Source organism: Chlamydotis macqueenii, chromosome Z, assembly GCF_036417535.1.
Source record: "Chlamydotis macqueenii isolate bChlMac1 chromosome Z, bChlMac1.mat, whole genome shotgun sequence".
NCBI classification, from domain to species: Eukaryota; Metazoa; Chordata; class Aves; order Otidiformes; family Otididae; genus Chlamydotis; species Chlamydotis macqueenii.
In genome coordinates, this window is record NC_141593.1 from 61198738 (window position 1) to 61217927 (window position 19190).

At 38.4% G+C, this 19190-nt stretch overlaps 1 protein-coding gene across 1 annotated transcript in view; it reads left to right on the plus strand.

Moving 5' to 3' along the window:
- Window positions 1-19190, plus strand: part of KCNN2 (potassium calcium-activated channel subfamily N member 2) — a 76132-nt gene that overhangs the window by 18976 nt on the left and 37966 nt on the right. Inside the window, exon 4 of the mRNA XM_086770267.1 lies at window positions 4592-5010. Within this exon, the coding sequence (XP_086626393.1) occupies window positions 4592-5010 (419 nt within the window). The remainder of the gene's footprint in view (window positions 1-4591; window positions 5011-19190) is intronic.

A 19190-nucleotide genomic window follows, 5' to 3' on the forward strand; every position in this document is an offset into this window, starting at 1 on the left:
TAATGACATCTTATATTTTTTTTAAAAAACTCAGTGATTAAATAACATTTTCTTCTATGAAAATTGTAAGATCAAGTTTTAATGCCTTGGTTTAACTCAACATTCTTCTATTTGCATCTTTTAAATTGAATCAGTGCTTAAGGTATCATTTTCTTTAATTGGCTTTCTGTATATAGAATTCTTTTTGAAATCTGTCAAGATGGTAAGTTAAAGGGGAGGACAAAAGACCATTGCTTTTTTCAGCAGATTTTGAAACTTTAAAAGAAATTTTCAAACACTGCCAGTTTGACATGTATTTCATATGTACCTGAGAACTGAGATTTTTAACTCTGTTGTTATTTTATTCTTTTCTTCAAAAATCCACACAGCATTTGAGAGATATATCATCTGTCTCTTTTTCAGTCACGCTGGTTACTGTTCATCTGTATTCTCAGTGTTCTAAATCCCTTGACCTCTTCATAACTGATGTAGTACTTCTGTGATCTAACTGACAGCGTTTACAGGCTAATCACAAGAATTAAATGTGCTTGAGCCTTACTGCACTTTGAAAGTTTCCCCCTTCATACCAAATAGTACATCTGTTAAATGCAAACCAGCAGTCCTTCGGTTATACATACATAAATTGGTCCTCCAGTATCAATTCAGATATCTAGTATGCAAAGTCTGCAGAATGACCACAGGTCAAAGAAAGTATATCCACTCATGTTGCATATATTGAGTTCACTGAGCATTACTTTAGCTTGATTCAATACTGTGTTTCTTTGTCTTTAACAGTATTGCAGTGGAGGTAAGAACTATATATAAGTGTGGTGGTTTGACTTATATATAAGTGGTGGTTTGACCTTGGCCAGCTGCTAGACCCCCACACAGCCTCACTCTTCCTCCTCAACAGAACAAGGAGGGAAAATACGATGAAAAAGTTTGTGAGTTGAAATAAAAATGGGAGGTCACTTACCGATTACCAGCACTGCCAAAACAGGCTCAACTTGGGGAATTAATTTAATTCATTGCTAGTTGAAAGTAGAGTAGGATGGTGAGAAACAACGACAAAAGCTAAGACACCTTGTCCTGCCTCTCTCTTCCAAGATTCAACTTCATTCCCAACTCCTCTATCTTCTCCCCTATGAGCGGCAGAGGGGACCACAACAGTGCTTCTCTGCTGCTCCTTCCTCCTCACATTTTTCCCGTGCTCCAGTGTGGGTTCTTTCCACGGTCTGCAGCCGTTCAGGCTGAACCTAGTCCAGCATGGGTCCTCCATGGGCATTAGATCTTGTAAGGAGAAACTGCTCCAGTGTGAGCTCTCTGCAGTTCCATCTTGCCCTGGCACAGGATCTGCCATGGGCTGCAGCGTAGGTATCTGTTGGTTTTGTTTAGTTGGGAGGGGGGCGGGGGGCGGGGGCTGTGGTGGTAGCTTCTGCAAGAACCTGCTAGAAGTTTCCCCTTTGTCCAGTCGACTTGGCTGGGCCTAGGGCGGACCCGGTGCTGGCCAGGGCTGAGCCAATTGGTAGCAGAATGTTCAGTGATAACGCCTCTGCTGTAACGTATTTAAGAAGGGGAAAAATTAAAAAAAAAAAAAGAAGAGAAGATGTGAGGAAGCTGAAACAGGGACAGAGAGGAGGAGGCACAAGCCTTGTGGGCCTTGCAGCCCTTGCCCTCTGGCCTCCCGCTGGGCAGCCGTCTGGGCCCAAGTTGGCCCGGCTCAGCGGCGAGAAGTGGAGAGGAGATGTGAAGAGAACCTGAGAGGCGTCTGACTGAGCCGGTTGTGAAGAATTCATTGTGAGAGGAACGGCTGCAGACGCCAAGGTCAGTGAAGAAGGAGGGGGAGCAGTGATGCTGCTCCCGGCAGAGATTCCCCTGCAGCCCGTGGTGCAGCCCATGGTGAGGCCGGCTGTGCCCCTGCAGCCCATGGAGGCCCACGCAGGAGCAGAGATCCACCTGCAGCCCGGGGAGGACCCCATGCTGGGGCAGGCGGATGCCTGAAGGAGGCTGTGGCCCGTGGAGCACCCGTGCTGGGGCAAGCGTTCTGGAGGGACTGCACCACGTGGAAAAGGACCTCACGCTGGAGCAGTTCATGAAGGACTTCAGCCTGTGGGAGGGACCCCATGCTGGAAGAGAAGGAATGTGAGGAGTTCTTCCCCCAGGGAGGAAGCAGCGGTGTAAAGCGACACATGATGAACTGACCATAACCCCCATTCCCTCTTCCCTCCCTGTGCCGCTCAGTGGGAGGAAGGAGGTAGAGATAATTGAAATGAAGTTCAGCCCAGGAAGAGGGAGGGGTACGGGGGAAGTTATTTTATAGAATCATAGAATCATTTGAGTTACAAGGGACTTTTAAAAGCCATCTAGTCCAACCCCCCTGCAAGAAGCAGGGACATCTTCAACCAGATCAGGTTGCTCAGAGCCTCATCCAACCTGGCCTTGAACGTTTCCAGGGATGGAGCTTCCACTACCTCTCTGGGCAACCTGTTCCAGTGTTCTACAACCCTCATTGTAAAAACTTTTTTCCTAATATCCAATCTAAATCTACCTCCCTCTATTTTAAAACCATTACCCCTTGTCCTATCACAAGAGGCCCTACTGAACAGCCTCTCTTTTTTGTTCTCATTATCCTGCTTTGGTTTTAGTAATAAAGAAATAATTTTCCCCAAGTTGAGTCTGTTTTGCCCATAATGGTAACTTCAATGATTTCTCCCTGTCCTTGTCTCAATCCTTGAGCCTTTTTTGTTGTATTTTCTCTCCCTATTCCCTTGGAGGATTGGTGGAGTGAGTGAGAGACTGTGTAGTTTGGTCCCAAGTGGGTCTAAACTACGGCAAGGTGTCTGCTCCAGCATGGTCTTCTCCATGGGCTTCAGGGAGATAACCTCCTTCACCATGTTCCTCTCCATAGGCTGCAGGGAAATCTTTATTCCAGTGCCTGGAGCACATCCTTACCCTTTTTCTTCTCTGACCTTAGAATTTCTAGGGTTGTTTCTCACACTTTTTTTCCCCCAACTCTTCACTGCCTGGGCAGTGTTTTGACCTTTCTTAAATATTCTTTCACAGAAACACCACCAGTGTTACTGATGATCTCAGCTATGTTCTGCAGTGAGTCCATAGCAGAGCAGCCCCTGACCTCTTCTCACCAACATGACCCCTGCAGCTTTCTCAGTACCAAAATCTTGTTACCAACACCCAGTACAGTAAGATGAAGGGAGAGAACATAAAGGGATGAAAAACAGGTCCACAGATACAGATATCTGTTTCATTGTTTTTTTTTTTCTTACAATGGGTAACTTCTTTATTTCTTCTAGTATCAGGTCAAGTACAATAAAGTTAATTTGTGGTTATCACTTTTCTAATCAAATGACTGGAGCAATTTTCTGAAAGACAAACAGTGTGTTGGGAGGAGGATGTAGAGTGTTTTCAGTCTCAAAAAAACATACACAGAGAGATCAGGCTTGTATTTTTAAACTCTTGAAAGATGGAAAGGGGCAAAGAGCAGTGCAGATGAGTAACTGCATTTTTGGCTGTATGTATGGTGTCTAGTGTGCTGAAAATACTTTTCTTACATTAAGAAGCATATTCTTTGTGTACTTTTGCTTCTCACACATTATTTTTGAATAATCTAATTTTTAAAATCCTGTAAACCTCTTTTTATTTCCTCTTACCTGTTTACTGAACAGCCCTTGTTTAGATTCAGACTATAGTTGAAGTGTTGAGAAGATTTTCTCGTATCACTGAGATTGCATCTTCTTTGTCGTATGGGTTATGTTCCTTTTTGAAAAGGAACTTGCATACCACTACTCTCTACTATGAGAAATACTGTTTGATTAAGTATTTATTTAGTAAATCATCAGGAACATCATTTACTAAACAGTGTGAAATGTTTCAGTACCTTTGTTCCTGAGTGGCAAACTGAAGGCCCTGATTGTACAAGAACCAACATGTACACATAATTTTCAGCTACTGGTAGACACCACCTGACTCCCTGGGCTATTCTGATATTTGCCAGCCTTTGCTTTTCAGGTTTTCACCATGAGATAACTTTTTGAGCCTTTGTGTAGTGTCTGGTGTACATTTGCATCCTACATTGATCTATATTGGTGCTTGAAGCTTAAAGAAAGCTTGAATGGTTCTGCAGAAGCTATGATATTGTCCTAACTGAATTATGAGTATACTCTAGGGCAGGCTTAATGTTGCATCTTAGAAAGTATTTTCAATTTATAATTTAGATATCCATTCTGAAAACACTTTCTTAAATTTTTCTTTATTTTATGAACTTAGATTTTGAAGAGACAAGGCTTAACTGGTCCAGAGTTTTGTTTTATCGAAAATGACAATTAAGGAAAATGTGAGGAATTCTTAGTAAATAATATGTGAAAATTCAGTTTCATATACAGTTTTCAAAATAGTGCATAAAAAAATACTTTTTGTTTTAACTAGAATTATGTTTCACTTCATAGTGATGTAGTAATATCATTTTCAAAAATGGCACATTTATTTTCTTTCTAGTGGTCATTAGCAGCTCTGAAAACTATGGTATTTTAAAATGGAATTATAACAAGGTTTGTTAATGATGTACTAAAGTTAACCTTATATTTTATTATTTCAGTTGTTCATGGTGGACAATGGAGCAGATGACTGGAGAATAGCCATGACTTATGAGCGTATTTTCTTTATCTGCTTGGAAATACTGGTGTGTGCTATACATCCCATACCTGGGAACTATACATTCACATGGACAGCCCGGCTCGCCTTTTCTTACGCTCCATCCACAACAACAGCTGATGTGGATATTATTTTATCTATTCCAATGTTCTTAAGACTATATCTTATTGCCAGAGTTATGCTTTTGCATAGCAAACTTTTCACTGATGCCTCATCTAGAAGCATTGGAGCATTAAATAAGATAAACTTCAATACTCGTTTTGTTATGAAGACTCTAATGACAATATGTCCAGGAACTGTACTGTTGGTTTTTAGTATCTCATTATGGATAATTGCTGCATGGACTGTCCGAGCTTGTGAAAGGTAAGGTTGTTCTGTTTGTTTAGTTCTTTCTGTCTGTCTTTCTATTTTTCTCTCTTGTTTTGCCTCTTCAGTTTTGGGTTCAGGGGACGTAAATATTTAATGGAATAGAGCTTCCAGGTCCTTGATATTTTGAGTGTCATTTGGGTTGTATTTTGTGTCACAGATTGTCAGGAATGCTTTGCCTTTTAATCTGAAGGACTTCTACAGAGAGGTTTGTGCCATGCTGTTTACTGGAGCATTATAATTTGATTTTGGTGTTTTGATATGATTTTAGGTATATTTGCTAAAACACAGTGGACAGATACTATAAAATGTCTTTAAGAGTAGTTACTGATATTCTGCATTGATATCAGCTTTCATTTATTTTGTTTGTACGTTAAATTTATTGAGGATAAGGTAGATAAAATTCCAATGGAAAATATTTGGAGTTTTTAAATATTAGTTTTATAATGCTGTAAAAAAAAAAAGTGCAAAATATTTTTGGGGAGTTGGCAAGATCAAAAAGGGGAAACAGGCAGAACAGTAATATAACTCTTTTTCTTCCCCTAAAAATCAGAAAAAGTGCATTTGAGAGGCAAACTTCCATCCATTTCAGCTAGTTTTCCAACCTTCCCCTCCCACAGATTTTAGTGTAGGTGCAGAATAAATGGCTATCAGTGCTGACAGCTTGAAATTGAATTTCTCAAGCATAGCTTTAACAAAAAAGAAATGAGCTTCTGACTGGATAGGATTGCTTAGGAATATAAGATAGGTTAAGTCTAAGGAGGCAATTACGATGTTTCTCTATGAAAGATTTAATGCCTGGGACAGCTCTTAGATCCTGGAATGAATTTCTCCTTACTGAAGCTGGAAGATCTTCAATGTATTTAATGCATTTCTGCTGCTGGTTGTGGACCATTTTGTTTTTCCTCTTCCTTTCCATATCTGCCCATTTTAGAAGCAGTTTAGGGGAGTTATTTGTGACAGCTAGCTGATTTAAATCAGCAGTTAAATTGCACACCAACTGTTATGTTATGTTTGGAAGTTACTCCTTGCATTACTTCTCAATTTCTTACAAAGAAAAATAGCTGATCTTACAACCTGAGTGTAGAGATGATGTTGATATTGTAGCTTTTACTGTTGAAATTGCCAGAATTTTGGAATGTAGTTTGTTGCAGTAGATGCTTTGTGTGAATGTTGTTTCCTCATGTTATGGCAAGACTAATCGTTTAAGAATGTTCCGAAAATGCTATGTTAACGGTTCTGAATGTTATGAAAATGCTATTTTAAGAATGTTCTGAAAATGCTGTGTTAACAGTGACATATTATAATTCCAAAATATTGGAATAGTGAGAGCAGACGGAGCACTCTAGATATCAACTCAGTCTATAATAGTTGTATTTTGATAAGCATGTTCTTGTTTCAGATGTAACTGACTTCTGCAAAGCCTCTCCTCTTTGTCTCACATTCTTCACCTCTGTTTCTACCACTCTTCTTTCAACAGAATTACTGCTCAGGAATTCCTGAGTGTCTGCTTGGGCGTTTCCCAAGTTGTCACTTGTGAAGTGGCTCTGAATAATATCAGCATCCTTTGCTGTCACTGTTTTACGTATCACTGGTTAATAATCTGTATTATTATAATTACGAAAAATAGCATTGAATAGTCATTGTGTTATTAACTTTTTAATACATGTGCATTCAAAATTAGCTTATAAACTTGTGCCTCTCAGTGAAAATTACTGAAAAAATATTAGCTACTGTTTGATACACATGTTTGTAAAACATATTTATTTCTTAGTATAAAGATGGCAGGACAAGAATGTGTAGTGTATAACTAATACTAAAAGTAAAAGAAACAAAGACTACCTCACCCATTTTCCAATCAGGGAGAGTGAAGACAAAACTATCACAAAGTTTTTATTTTGTGGGTTTGTTTATTTCTATTTAGAAACTGAGGCATTTCTGCATCACTGTGATCCTGGGAAGAAGCTTATTTGTTTGGCCAGGTACACTGAACTCAGGGTTGCAAACAAGGCTGAATTTTCTTCTACTCTTTGCTAACCTAGTAATGGATTTTCCACATTTTAATCTGCAGTTGCTGTCCTTGAATTGATTGTAATGGTTTGGACAGTAAGCTGGATAGCCACTGACTCCTCTAAAACTGAAACAAAACACAACTAAAAGCAAGTTAAATATAGAAGTCAGTATTAGATTAATATGTCTAGCATAATTAACTTCTGACAGTGGAGTCCAGTCCAAGATTATGTTCCTTCACATTTAACAAAATTGTTAGTTTTATATTTCAAGAATACTAAAAGGGATAGATCTTGGCTTTGGGAATTAGATACTTATGTCCTTCATGCTAGTTGCACAGCCAATTTTGCGTATTTTGCCTCACATTTTCCCTTAAGGGAATATGTAAGTATTTAGCTAAGTGAATGATACTGGCTCTGGATTCCACTCACTAATTAGTCCACTAAAAACATGTAGATCCATAGCCCATAGATAAGTACATTTTTAAAAACTCTCAGAAGAAGACTCCAGAACCCCACCCATTGGAATACTCTTAACACTCTGCCATCTGAAGCTAAACATCCCTTTTTGTCTGGAGACGGATACAGTAGCCATTTGTCATGGGAAAGGACAGATGCAACCACTGACTCCATTCTGTGCTGTGCAGAGGTCATAGTCCTCAGATGTCTCCTGAGATCTTAATGGCCTTGATTTGCTCAGTAGTTAGAAGTTTAGTTTACACAAATAAAATACAGTTCTTTCATCTGCTTTTGATTTTTTTTTCCTCAGTTTTGACTAGAGAGAATCTTTATTTGTTGGAATAGACTATTTTATGTACACAAAATGATTCTGAAAATAAATGTTATAATTAGAAGGAGTATTTGCTATTCTGCTTGACACTATCCATGAAACCCTAATGAATTTTGAGACATTTAGCAGAAATTAGGAATTAGGAGTCTGGTGGCTTTGTTTTGATGAGGGGGAATTCACTTGAGTGAAATTTGATGGTGTTAAATAGTTCTCAGCATCACTCTAGCACCAAGCTCTTTAATTTATGTTATGTAGTAGTTTTACGTAAAGCTTTGCACTAGCAGTTTTAATATTTCTTCAGTGTATTGAGTCCGGCCATCCAAATTGCAACAAGGTGATGGTGATAAGATTTAATAGATTAAAATGTTAAAATTTTGGAATTGAGTTTAAACATTCTCATGCTATTCAATGTCCTTGGTGAGGGAGGGAGTCGCAGTAGGCAGTGTCCTTACTGTGAAGGTGTGTGTGCTCAGCAAAAGCTGTTGCTGCTGAATGACAGCCTGATTTTGAGACTGTTCTATTCAAAGTCAGATTTTTCTTGTTGAAGGCTGTCCTGCAAATAGGAAGGGAGATTTGGAAGCACCACGTTTCGAGGTGAGGAAGATAACATGAAAGAGCATCATTATCCATCTCTCTAAGGAAAACCCTGTACAGGCAGGTTATGGGTTGAGGCTGGTGAGTTGGCCGTCTGAATAAAGACTTCACTGCTTTAATGGTCATCTGATCAATCACTTCATGTACGCTGAACTAAGGCAGGACGTGTGTCTTTCTCAATGCCTTGGTAGCTGTACTGTTAGCTCCCAGAATGCTAATTATAGCAAGTGACACTTTGCATTGGTGAGAAAGGTATTTTCCAGGATTGCAGTTTAAGGTCATCCATGAGAGCAGAATGAGGTACAGATAATGATGGTGGACAGCCAGCTGAGTATAAAGAGGTTGCTAGGGCTGCAGAGTAATCTGGCTGAGGGTATTTGGGAGGAAAAGGTGGGGAAAGCACAGAAGTGTTGCTGTATGCACAATGCCAGCAACTCTTGCTTTTTTATTTCTTAGGTTTTTATGTCTGTTTTGAAGGGAAGATTACATTACATAAGTTTTAATATCTGCCTTTTCATTGAGAGCATCAGTATATTGCTGTCTGTCATATGTGGGCTTCATAATGAAAATCTAAATTTTTTATTAGGTCTAACTTAATAGACATTTGTGTTTATAACATCTCTGAGGCACACGATTTAGAACACTTATGAATATGTTACTTTCTTATACAAATTACAAGCCTTGTAAGCAGATTACTTTTTGCAGCTCCCCATACTGATCTTGTTACTGAAATAGCTCTGTACATGGTCATCAGTTGTTTATAGCAGTTAAAATAGAAACAGTTGGTTTCTCAAACAAAAAAAAAAGTGTATATGTATTGCATTATGTCATTGAAAAGCCTGACAGACTTGCTTTGCTCATTTGGAGAAGACCTGTCTCTGTTGTGAGAAGTGTGCTGCTTTTCTAGGTTATGTAGAAGGTAGTCACTCTTGTTGATCTTTTATTTTTTCTGTGCAAAGGAAGAAAGGTCCTTGCCTTCTGAATGCACACATGGCTATGATGTCCACGTGTGTCAGGGCAACATGAGCCACGTGGGCCCACGTTGCACTGTTGTACATCCAGAACAGCTCATATCACATGCCCAGAGTTACTGTGGATTTACAGCAGCAGAACTGAGAGCAGAAGTGGATTTTCTGCTTACTCAGAGAGCACGTTTTTGGCACTATTTTCGGTTCTGCTTATACCTTTCTAACTTCTGATAATGAAGTCAGTTCAAATGGAGCAATTTGTTTAGTCAGCATTTCTTCCTTCCTTCAGCTTCTGCTCCATATTCGTTCCTTACTCTAACAAAAACAAAACCAACCAAACAAAAACAACACACCAAAAAAATCCATCTTTGTTTGAAGGTGAAATCCTTTTCTACTCTCTGCTCATTCTTGTTTTCTACAAATAAATAAATATCCATCTTGATTCTTGGAAATATGATACCATCACAAAGCTTCCAGTAAGCAGCTCACACATAAAAATGGCTAGACAAACATTAAGGATTAATTTGATACACACAGGTGGATTCACCGGGACTTTCAGTTGTAATTCATGCAGGATAAAATGTTTCTTAGCTATCTGATTTCCTTGCAGCATGTGTTTGAGTTCTTTGGTTGGCTTGAGAACCTTATTTGATGGTCTGCGCTGTGTGTTTAATCCCAAGGCCGCACTCCACTGGAAATTGCCTTTAGCAGTCTCCGCAGCGCCACTGTGAAGATTCTTGCTAGTAGTTTGAAAAAACAAAACCAAAACAAAACAAAACAACCCCCCCCCCCCCGACTAAGCTTGGGTATTTAGTTTAAAACCTATTTTTAGCCCCAATAGCTCAGAAGCAATGAGGTATGATTTTTCTTTTTTCTAAGTAATATGTGTAATTGCTGTCAACAGATCAAATATTGTTTGTATCTTGACAGTGCTGGCCATTTATCATGGTTCTTTTCTTTCTCTTGGCTCACTGAGATTAAAATGTGCTACTTGCAATCAGGTTTCTCCAGTGGTGGCAGAAGTTAACTGTTAAATATTCAACACAACAGTGATCGAAGATGACCCATCATCATCTTGACTTAAATCTCTGCTATGAATGAATGATTCTCTGCCTTCTAGTCTTAATTCCTGGTTCTGCAGGCTAAGTGTAGATTAACTGTAAATGTTAGGTTACTCTTTTATAGCATTTACACCTCAAAGCAACTCAAACGTAAAACCAGATGCAACTGGTTACATTTTTGTTTCAAATGTTACCAGTAGACATCAGATATAGTTTAATCTAACAATGAAGGCAACAAGGGAGTCTGTCAAAGAAGTACATTAGTGAAAGTCTGATACAGATAAGCCAGATACAAAAAAAGTACAATTGATCCAAATAAAAAAAAAAAACGGTTTGCTAGGTGTATCCAGAAGGAAGAGCTGAATTATGTGTTCCTAAGCTGCTTGAAGATGAAACAGTTTATGTACATTTAATGGAGGAAGCAGAGGTACCTATTCTAGTGCATGTAGAGGTTGATCTCTATTCTTTTAAATTAATACTTTCCATCCCTTTGGAACAATGTTGTTTCTGTATTCTCAGCAAAAGAATCTTGGGAATACAAGTAGCAACATATTATTTCGTTTGTTTGGATTTACAGAATTAGCCCCATAGCTATGGAAAGTTACAATAACTGCTGCAGTAACTCAGTGGATATAATCATCCCTTCCCAAAAATTTATGAAGCCAACATAGATCGGTGTTTCTGTAGTCCAAAAATAGCAGACTCAACTTGGGGGAAGGGAGTGCAAAAGACTAAAAGTTAAAAAAAAATCACCAAAAAATATCCTTGCTTACTTAAAAAAGATCATATATCTGTTTTTCAGAGTCGTCAAACTAAAACAGGAAAACTTTTTTTTTTTTTTAGTTTAAATTCCCTTTTATTTACAAAGGATTTATATGTACAACAGTTGCATGGGAACAGAATTAAATGGAAAAACTATATAGTTCCAAGGTCTCATAAAAAGGATGAACAAAGTGAAAACTATTTCTCAAAACACAAAAGTCTGAAGAGAATGAGAATGGCGACAAAGGAGTACTTAACTGCTCTCAAGGACAAAATGCCTTTTTTTTTTTCATTAATCTTGGGTCTGTAAAATATAATTCAGGGAACGATCTTTCTTCTGTTCAGCAAGACTGGTTGTACACACTGCAAATTCTTCCAGATACGAGAGCAATCTATGGAATTTTTTTAATCGTTATTTCATTACTGGATCCAAAGATACATCCTCTAGTCCTTGTATTTTTAAATGCAGTAGTTAATTTTTTTCCTCCCCATTTTAATTAACATCTTAAACTATTCAGAATATTTTGATTCAAAAGGAGTGAAAACTATTTACTATAATACTTTAAATGCAGTCTTTAGAAAATATGATCAAACTGAAAAAGAAATCAATTTCTTATCACTTCAAAATGTAATTTGTTGCTCTGGTAGCTTAATGTATTTGAAAAATGCACCCCAAAATGGGGATTTACAATTCAGTCTTAAAAATTAAAGTCTATAAGGTCAATTACAGGGGAGAGATAGTGTGGTGGAAATTACATTGTGTCAAGTTTGAAATGTCAGCTTCCTTCTCTTAGTAGGAGTGGAAGAGGGCGCAGCTCTACCTGCATGACTTGATCTGCCTTGCTGACTGTAAGAAATTAATGCTGTAGAAATCAGGCACTACCAAACTGGAGTGATGTGTACAGCAGGGATTAGGGAGACTTACCTTGACATGACAGCCCTGGCTCCCCCTATGAGATGGGCACACTTTTCGCAGGCAGCTATCCCTGAAGAGTCAGGCTCTTCACTTGCCTCTCTTCCAAGGAACTCACCCTTAGTATTTCTTTTTCAACTGGTTTTATATTAAAAAAAAAAAGATTGTTAGTCAAAGGACATGTGACAAAGTGGTAGAGGGAAGGACATTTTGCCTTCTTATTTAACTGCAAGTGACAAGGCTTTTCCCCATTTTGGCCCAAACCACAGGAATTCTCATATCCTGATACTGGTATTTCTGTGACATTTCAATGGTATTTCTGAACTGAAATCCAGACACCTTTTTCATTTTTGTTTATGCTGATTTACTTAAAATATTTTTATAAAAATACCCTACAGTCTAACATTTGTAGTATGTTTTAGATATTTGTATTTGGGTAACTGAATCAGAATGAATGCATTATGATCTGGTTTTTTCTCCTCCACCGTTATCAGTGGTGTGTGTGTGTTCCTGGGATCTCAGTGTTAGATGTGCAGTGAGGAAAAAAAGGGAGCTGAACACTTCTGAAAACTAGAGGTGTTCAGATGATGATGATGTGTTGATACAGCAGTTGAAGACGAACTGTTCAGTTTTGATCGATGCCAACCATGCTGACAGCTTGCGCTGAGAACACTGCCCAGGCAGGAGTAATGCCCGACTAGTTGGCTTGTTTTCCCCACAGAGACTTGCTGCCAGAAGTGGCGAAGGCTGAGGTGAGAGGCTCTCTAGTCTCAGTTGCAGAGGGGAAGATATATTCATGTCATTCTGGCAGTGGGATCTTAAAATCCACTATCTAGTAGAGTCAGTCAGCTGTACTCCTGTTATGTATGCAAGCAGCTATACTGCAACATACATCAGGTTGAGTTGGAATGGCCTGGCACAAAACTGGGTCTCTGTGCTATACTTTCATTTACGGCATCTGTGACAGTGCGTAAGTGTTATCTTCTGGTGCCAAGCTTGACAGCAGAAGAGACCAGTCCCCAATCACTGGAAAGTGCCGTGAAGGTAAAAAATACTCCAAATGTCCCAGAGTAGCAGCTACCTGAATAGGATAAGAGCAGAAACAGTAATAGATGGTGTTACTCTCGGGGGCTGCAGAACCTGGTTTGGAACCTGATGCAAAGTCTGTGAAAGGCAATGGACTTGCATTGACTGCGAGGCCTTTGATCTAAAGTGGATCTAAAATGATTGCATCCTGACTGTGTAATCATGCCAAGTTGCTGTGGTTGTTGGGATAAGCCTTGGGTACAAACTTAACTATCAGATGTAAGGAATTGTGTACAGGTCTGAAAATAGGTTTGGCAATGGTAGGAAATAACCACTGTTACTGTGATCAGCGCGCATGAAAAGCAGTGTTACCATCACCTCGGAATATCTATCTCAGTGCGCGTTTGAGAGAGAGAGAAACAGAAATGGAGAAGGATGTCTGGCAATAACTAGGAATAAAACATCTGGTTTGGGTTTGGTTTTTTTTTGTTTTTAAAAGATGTATTTATTCCATTAGTTCACTAAATATTTACAAATAAATGACTTGCAAAAGACTACTTAAAAGGTGGAAATAACAGTAAGAAACGGATTATACCATCTTTGAAACGATAAAACATTGTAATACATAAACAATAAATGATGGAATGATTAAAGATGTAACTGTAGGACAGAAGATTTTTATTAATATCACTGTTAAGATCGTCTTATGTGATAATCATGATCACCTAGAAAAGGAAACAAATTATTTTCTTAATATAAACTGAATAGGATTCATATTTTGGGTATGCCAGGACTGCAAGATTGTGTCTCGGTCTTAGGAATGCGATGATGTATTTTTTTCCACCAGTGCTTATTTTATTATGATGGCATAATAAAGCAGGCCATGTTAAAGGGTATTCTTAATAATTGTAAACTTGAGTAGATACAAATGTAGCTACATAGCAGTTGTCTCATTGGACAGGCTGCGTTAAAAGTATTTTGAGTTGTAGGCAACTTTGAAGTACAAAGCAGAAGGGTTTTAAAAACCTAGGAATTGAGACTTGTGTGGCATGAACAAATGAATGTATTATTTCAAAGATCAGGATTTTGTATAAGGAGATTAGGATACTAAAAACTAGCTTTTCCAGAGCCGTCTCTGCAATCCAGGGCTTTCACTTACTCCAGCTATGCTTTAATTTCCTTGCCTACAATAATGCTGTAACCCCTCTTATGGGGCAGATTATTTAGGCATCTTCAGCAGGTGCAAAGAGACTCTGCAAGCAGCATATGCACAGCTTGAAAGTGCAAAGCAATTATTACTTACTAATGCACCTGGAAGCTAGCTGGAATTTAGTGAACTACTAGACTAAACGTTAGGAGCTCACCACCCCAGTAAGACACCAAAAGAGCCTTTGCTGGCTGGGCAGGCGTGTGCTAAGTGGTGAAGGTCTGGCCTCCACAGCTCCCAGGGACAGATCTTTGTGCTGCTGCATTGCCGCTTCTTGCTGTGCTGCTGGCACTGATCGATGGATGATCCTCCCTGGCACCCAGCGTGACCTGACTGGCCTTCTGTTTTTTCCTTTAGGACTTTATACCTTTCTACATTGGGGTTTTACTTCATGAATCCTTGAGCTACTAACCGTCCCTCTCAAGCAGAGGAGGTGAAGTTCCTTCTAGTTAGGGTAAAATTTAGTGATTATGACCCAAGGCACTGCTAGCTTATGCATATGAATTTTGGAACATGTTCTTCATTTCTAGATAATTAGCATCTTGCTGCTTGAGCAGAATAGCTGGACTTTCATTTTATTTAATCCTTGTATCTTTGGTTGGGTGTTTCTTTCTTAGGATCAATACCAGACCAACAAAGACATAAGGGACACAGTTTGAAAGTAATACGCTTCTGGTCATTGCACAGTAGAGCAAACAGTAGAGATGTGACTAAAAATCTTTAAAAATCTGGGGCTAAGCTGTCAAAACCTATGCAGGTTAAAGCTGTTACATGGTGATCTCATGCTTTCGTAATACAAGTCAGCTGGAACCATGAAAATCTGTGTTCAGGAATGGGTACCGATTGAATAACTGGTGCTAAGCTATCTAGGAGTTAACAGTTCCATGATATGGAAGTGTCATAGTTTATAAGACTTCAACCAGTACCTAATTATTATCTTTAAAGTCTATATTGTTTTGCATGAACACAAGAGATAATAATATTTGAAAAAAAAAAAACTAGCTGAAGTACCTTGTCTTTGTTTGCAAAAAGGACTATGAGCCTGTAGTGCTTTCCTGCCCTTAGTTTGCTGCATATTAGCTGTCTCATGCTGTCTGAATATTTTTGAAATAGAAAAAAAAAAAAACCAAGGAGTCAAAGGACATTTTTGGCCTAGCTGTCTGTGTGAGTGTTAAACAGAAGAATTTGATGTAAAAGGAAGGGACTAAAAATATTTTAGTCTCTTTGCAGCTTGATGCTGATTGAGGGGAGAGGAGAATTTCAGCTGAGTCCATTTTCCTTTTTTGGCTTATTTTCTACTGCTACCACCTCTCCAGTAGATGAAGGATGGATGTAGGATATGAGATGTGAAGGGGAGAAGATGCTCCCTTGGTCCAGCTCTGGAGGAGAATATGGAAGAGCATGGAAGGTATTTTGATTTATAATCAGTCACGTCAGAATGGTCAGTGGCTTTGTTTGGAATTCAGTATTTGGCTATAGTACATCTGAGGCCGTAACTTAAACATGGGTTTCTAAAATATTGCACACCAACTGCTGGGTTTGCAGTGGGCTGCTGGTAGGAGTTTACTCTGGTGCAGGTGTGGTTTGGCAAGTACACCATCGATTCACTGCTTCAGGCTTGCTTTTGGTACTTACAGAGCGATGACATTAATCCTTATCCTGTCTCTGTCAGCCACTGTACTCTTTGTTGTTATTGAATAACCTAAATTTATCAGTTCTGTAGACACGTAGTTTAACTGACTTCACCTGAGAATTTTCTAGAATGTTTTCCTTTCTGACTTTAGTGTCAGTCCAGGGGCTGGACTGCATATTTCTGGGCATGCAATAGCATATGTGGGAAATGACCTTGCAAATTATTTACATTAAGTAATAGTTTTCTGATAGAAACGATTTGTCTCTTCACTGAGTGAAGAAGATACTTGATATTGTAGTTCCTTGAGTTAAAAGTGATCTGTTATGGTATTTTATACTTTAAAGAATGCAGATGTAACCTACAAAACTTCCCACTATCTGAAATCATAGAGATGCAACATTGCCTGAAATTCAACAGTGAGATGTCAGATCAAGTTTTCATGCCCAAATCTCTTTTCCTTTTGACTTTGTTTTTAATCATTCATCTTTTCAGAAAATCATCATACACCTTCAGACTAATGAGCTTCTAAAATTGTAACCTCAGCTGCTTAAACTTTCGTGTTAAATTGCAGGCTTTCAGAGTAGATTCTTTCCATGGTATTCAAAAGCAAATTATATGTTACATTTAGTTAATTTAACACCAAAGACACTTGTCAGCTCTCAGTAATACTCACAGCATCAATTTTCTTCCTTTTCTAAGCCTACCGGTATTTAACAGTAGTTGTGCATGATGATTCTTGCTAATACTACTTTTAGAGTGGTATTTGCTCAAGCAGTTGAATCTCCTCATGAGCAGAGCACATCGGTTGCCTTCCTTGTTCTTTGTGTGCTGGGAGGCAGAAGACCTGCTGACGCAATCAGTGTACCACAGCAGGACACTGTTGTCCTTCAGCGATTGTATTCCTGATGGAAAAGAGTATGATTTCTCTTGATTTTTGGAAAATGAGGTCTAGCACAGATAATTGGCCAAGAAGCAGATGCTGTGGCCTGATGTTCTACTGTCTGCTGGAGATGCAGTGATCTGCATCAGGAACTACACATTCTACTTTCAGTTTATTTCGAAAGAAAATAAAAATGTAGACTGAAGTAATGTTAGCATGGTTCTAATAGGATCAACCCTGGTGCTTTGCTGTTACTCGGGTAACCAGCAGTAGTGCGGTTGCTAGTAGAAAACATGGAAGTGAAGGTTTTAGTATTCCAACAGAAGTATACTAAATGTATACAAATAATTTATAAATTCACAAAAGTATTAAAAAGTGGAAATTTTTAGGGGAAAATGCCATTATTAAATGATACAGAAGATGATCTGTTTGTTAAAGCATGAAATAGAGAATTCATCCTACAGTTCTGTTGTGACCTTGGACAAAGTCACTTAAGCTCTTTGTGTCTATTCCATGCAGAGAAGTGTATTTACTGTTGTTGTTTGGTGTAGTGTCCTTGTACTGAATAACAAAATGATTTGAACTTGCCCAGCAAAAAGTTTTATTACAGTATGATAGCAGTGCTAATGATTTTATGTAGTTTAAAATTATTGTACAGGTAGAGATACAATCTAGCTGTACCCATTCTGAGGAGCAAAGGAAGGTATGTGAAAATGCAGGAAATGGTGTTAATTCTGTATGCATACATTTTGCTTTCTAATGCTTTGGGGAGAGGTATTCAGAAAACATAGGCCATCCCCTGCAGAAGGCTGTGTGGGTGTAATGCAGCTCCACACCTTCTCTTCAGTCACAACTCCTGAACCTAAAGAACAAATTGACTAAAGCTGGGTGGCATGGAAAAGTAAGACTGTAGATCTGATGTATTTTCCAGGGATTTTTAAACCGTATAGTCGGAAGTCTTTGTCCTCTTCCCCTTTGGGGGGGAACTTGAATTCAAAAGTTGCAATCTAGAGAAACTCAAGATTTTTTTCTTTTAAAGATGAAAGATTATTTTACTTTTAGTCACATCTTTTCTTGCGTTCTATAAGAAGTAACATTCAAATGTAGTTGAACTGTTACAGGAAAATTTTCAGTCTATGTTAAATATGCCTTGTTTATAAATTTTATATGAATATTTTGTGGCTACAGAAATACAACTTAAGTATAAAGTGTTCGCAAATCTGCTAGAATGAAAAACATCTCTTCAGTTCAGTGTCTAGTCCTCTTCCTCTCCCAAACCAAACATCTTCTGCTGAGTATCTCTGACTTGTTTATTCTTGAATGTCATGGACTTTTGCTAATGGAATTAAGTGTCTTTGACTTGTAAGATGGTGGTCATTACTCATTTAAAATGAGAAGCAAAACTGAAAAAAAAAGTCTGTTTTTGTTATCCCTTGTAATGCTTTCAAGTTATAATCTCAGAGATTTTTTTTTTATGAAGCTGAACAATTGAAACAGTTAAAATGCCAGGAAAGTTGTAGCTTTGCAGTCATGTGTAGAGCTCTACAAATGCCTGTGATTTTTTATTTTTTCCCATTGGATTCAGTTTCTGTTGTAGATGTAAAGTCTTGCAGAAGACCAGTTCTGCCAAGCAAGTGAAAGGAGGAGGACTAATGTCTCCCTAAGGGCAACGTTCTTCTTGCTAGAATTAGACCTGTTTGTGCATATACTATTCCCCGTGTTTGTCCCATCAGTGAACTCGTCTCATTTCTAGGGCCAAAAGAGTATTGTAAATTAGATTTCAAGTTTGTTTAACATTTCATCTTCCTGTGTATGACCCCTAATGGCGTCTTTGCTTCCCTGAATCATGACCAAAGATTTAAATATGAAAGTCATATAGATGTACTGTATGATTTGCATAGAAATTACCAGTAGAGCAGCTATCAATAGGCATTAGATAATATCTGTTTTATTAAAGGTTTTTTTTCCAGCATATAGGCTGCAAGACACGTGCTGTAAGTGTAGACAGTGGAAAAGGTAAGTTCAGTTGCCACTCCATCCAGACTTCTCTCCTCCAGTACAACACAGAGTGACAATATATAAGTGCTCTTTCTTGCTGAAAATGTTACCTGCTTGAGTTCCTTCAGAGCACAGTTTCATTCCTTTCTTCAGTGCTTCACTGAAATCAATAGAAAAGTCAGAAAGTCTTGAGTGCAGGTGAAGATACCAAGCGACAAAATGGTCTCGAGAAAAAAAAAAATGGCAGTAGAAGGAACTCTGTCATGTGCATGGCCTTTAGAGAAAATACTGCAAGATCTTTTTTTCTTGTTCCTTCTTTTCTTTTTTCATTAATGT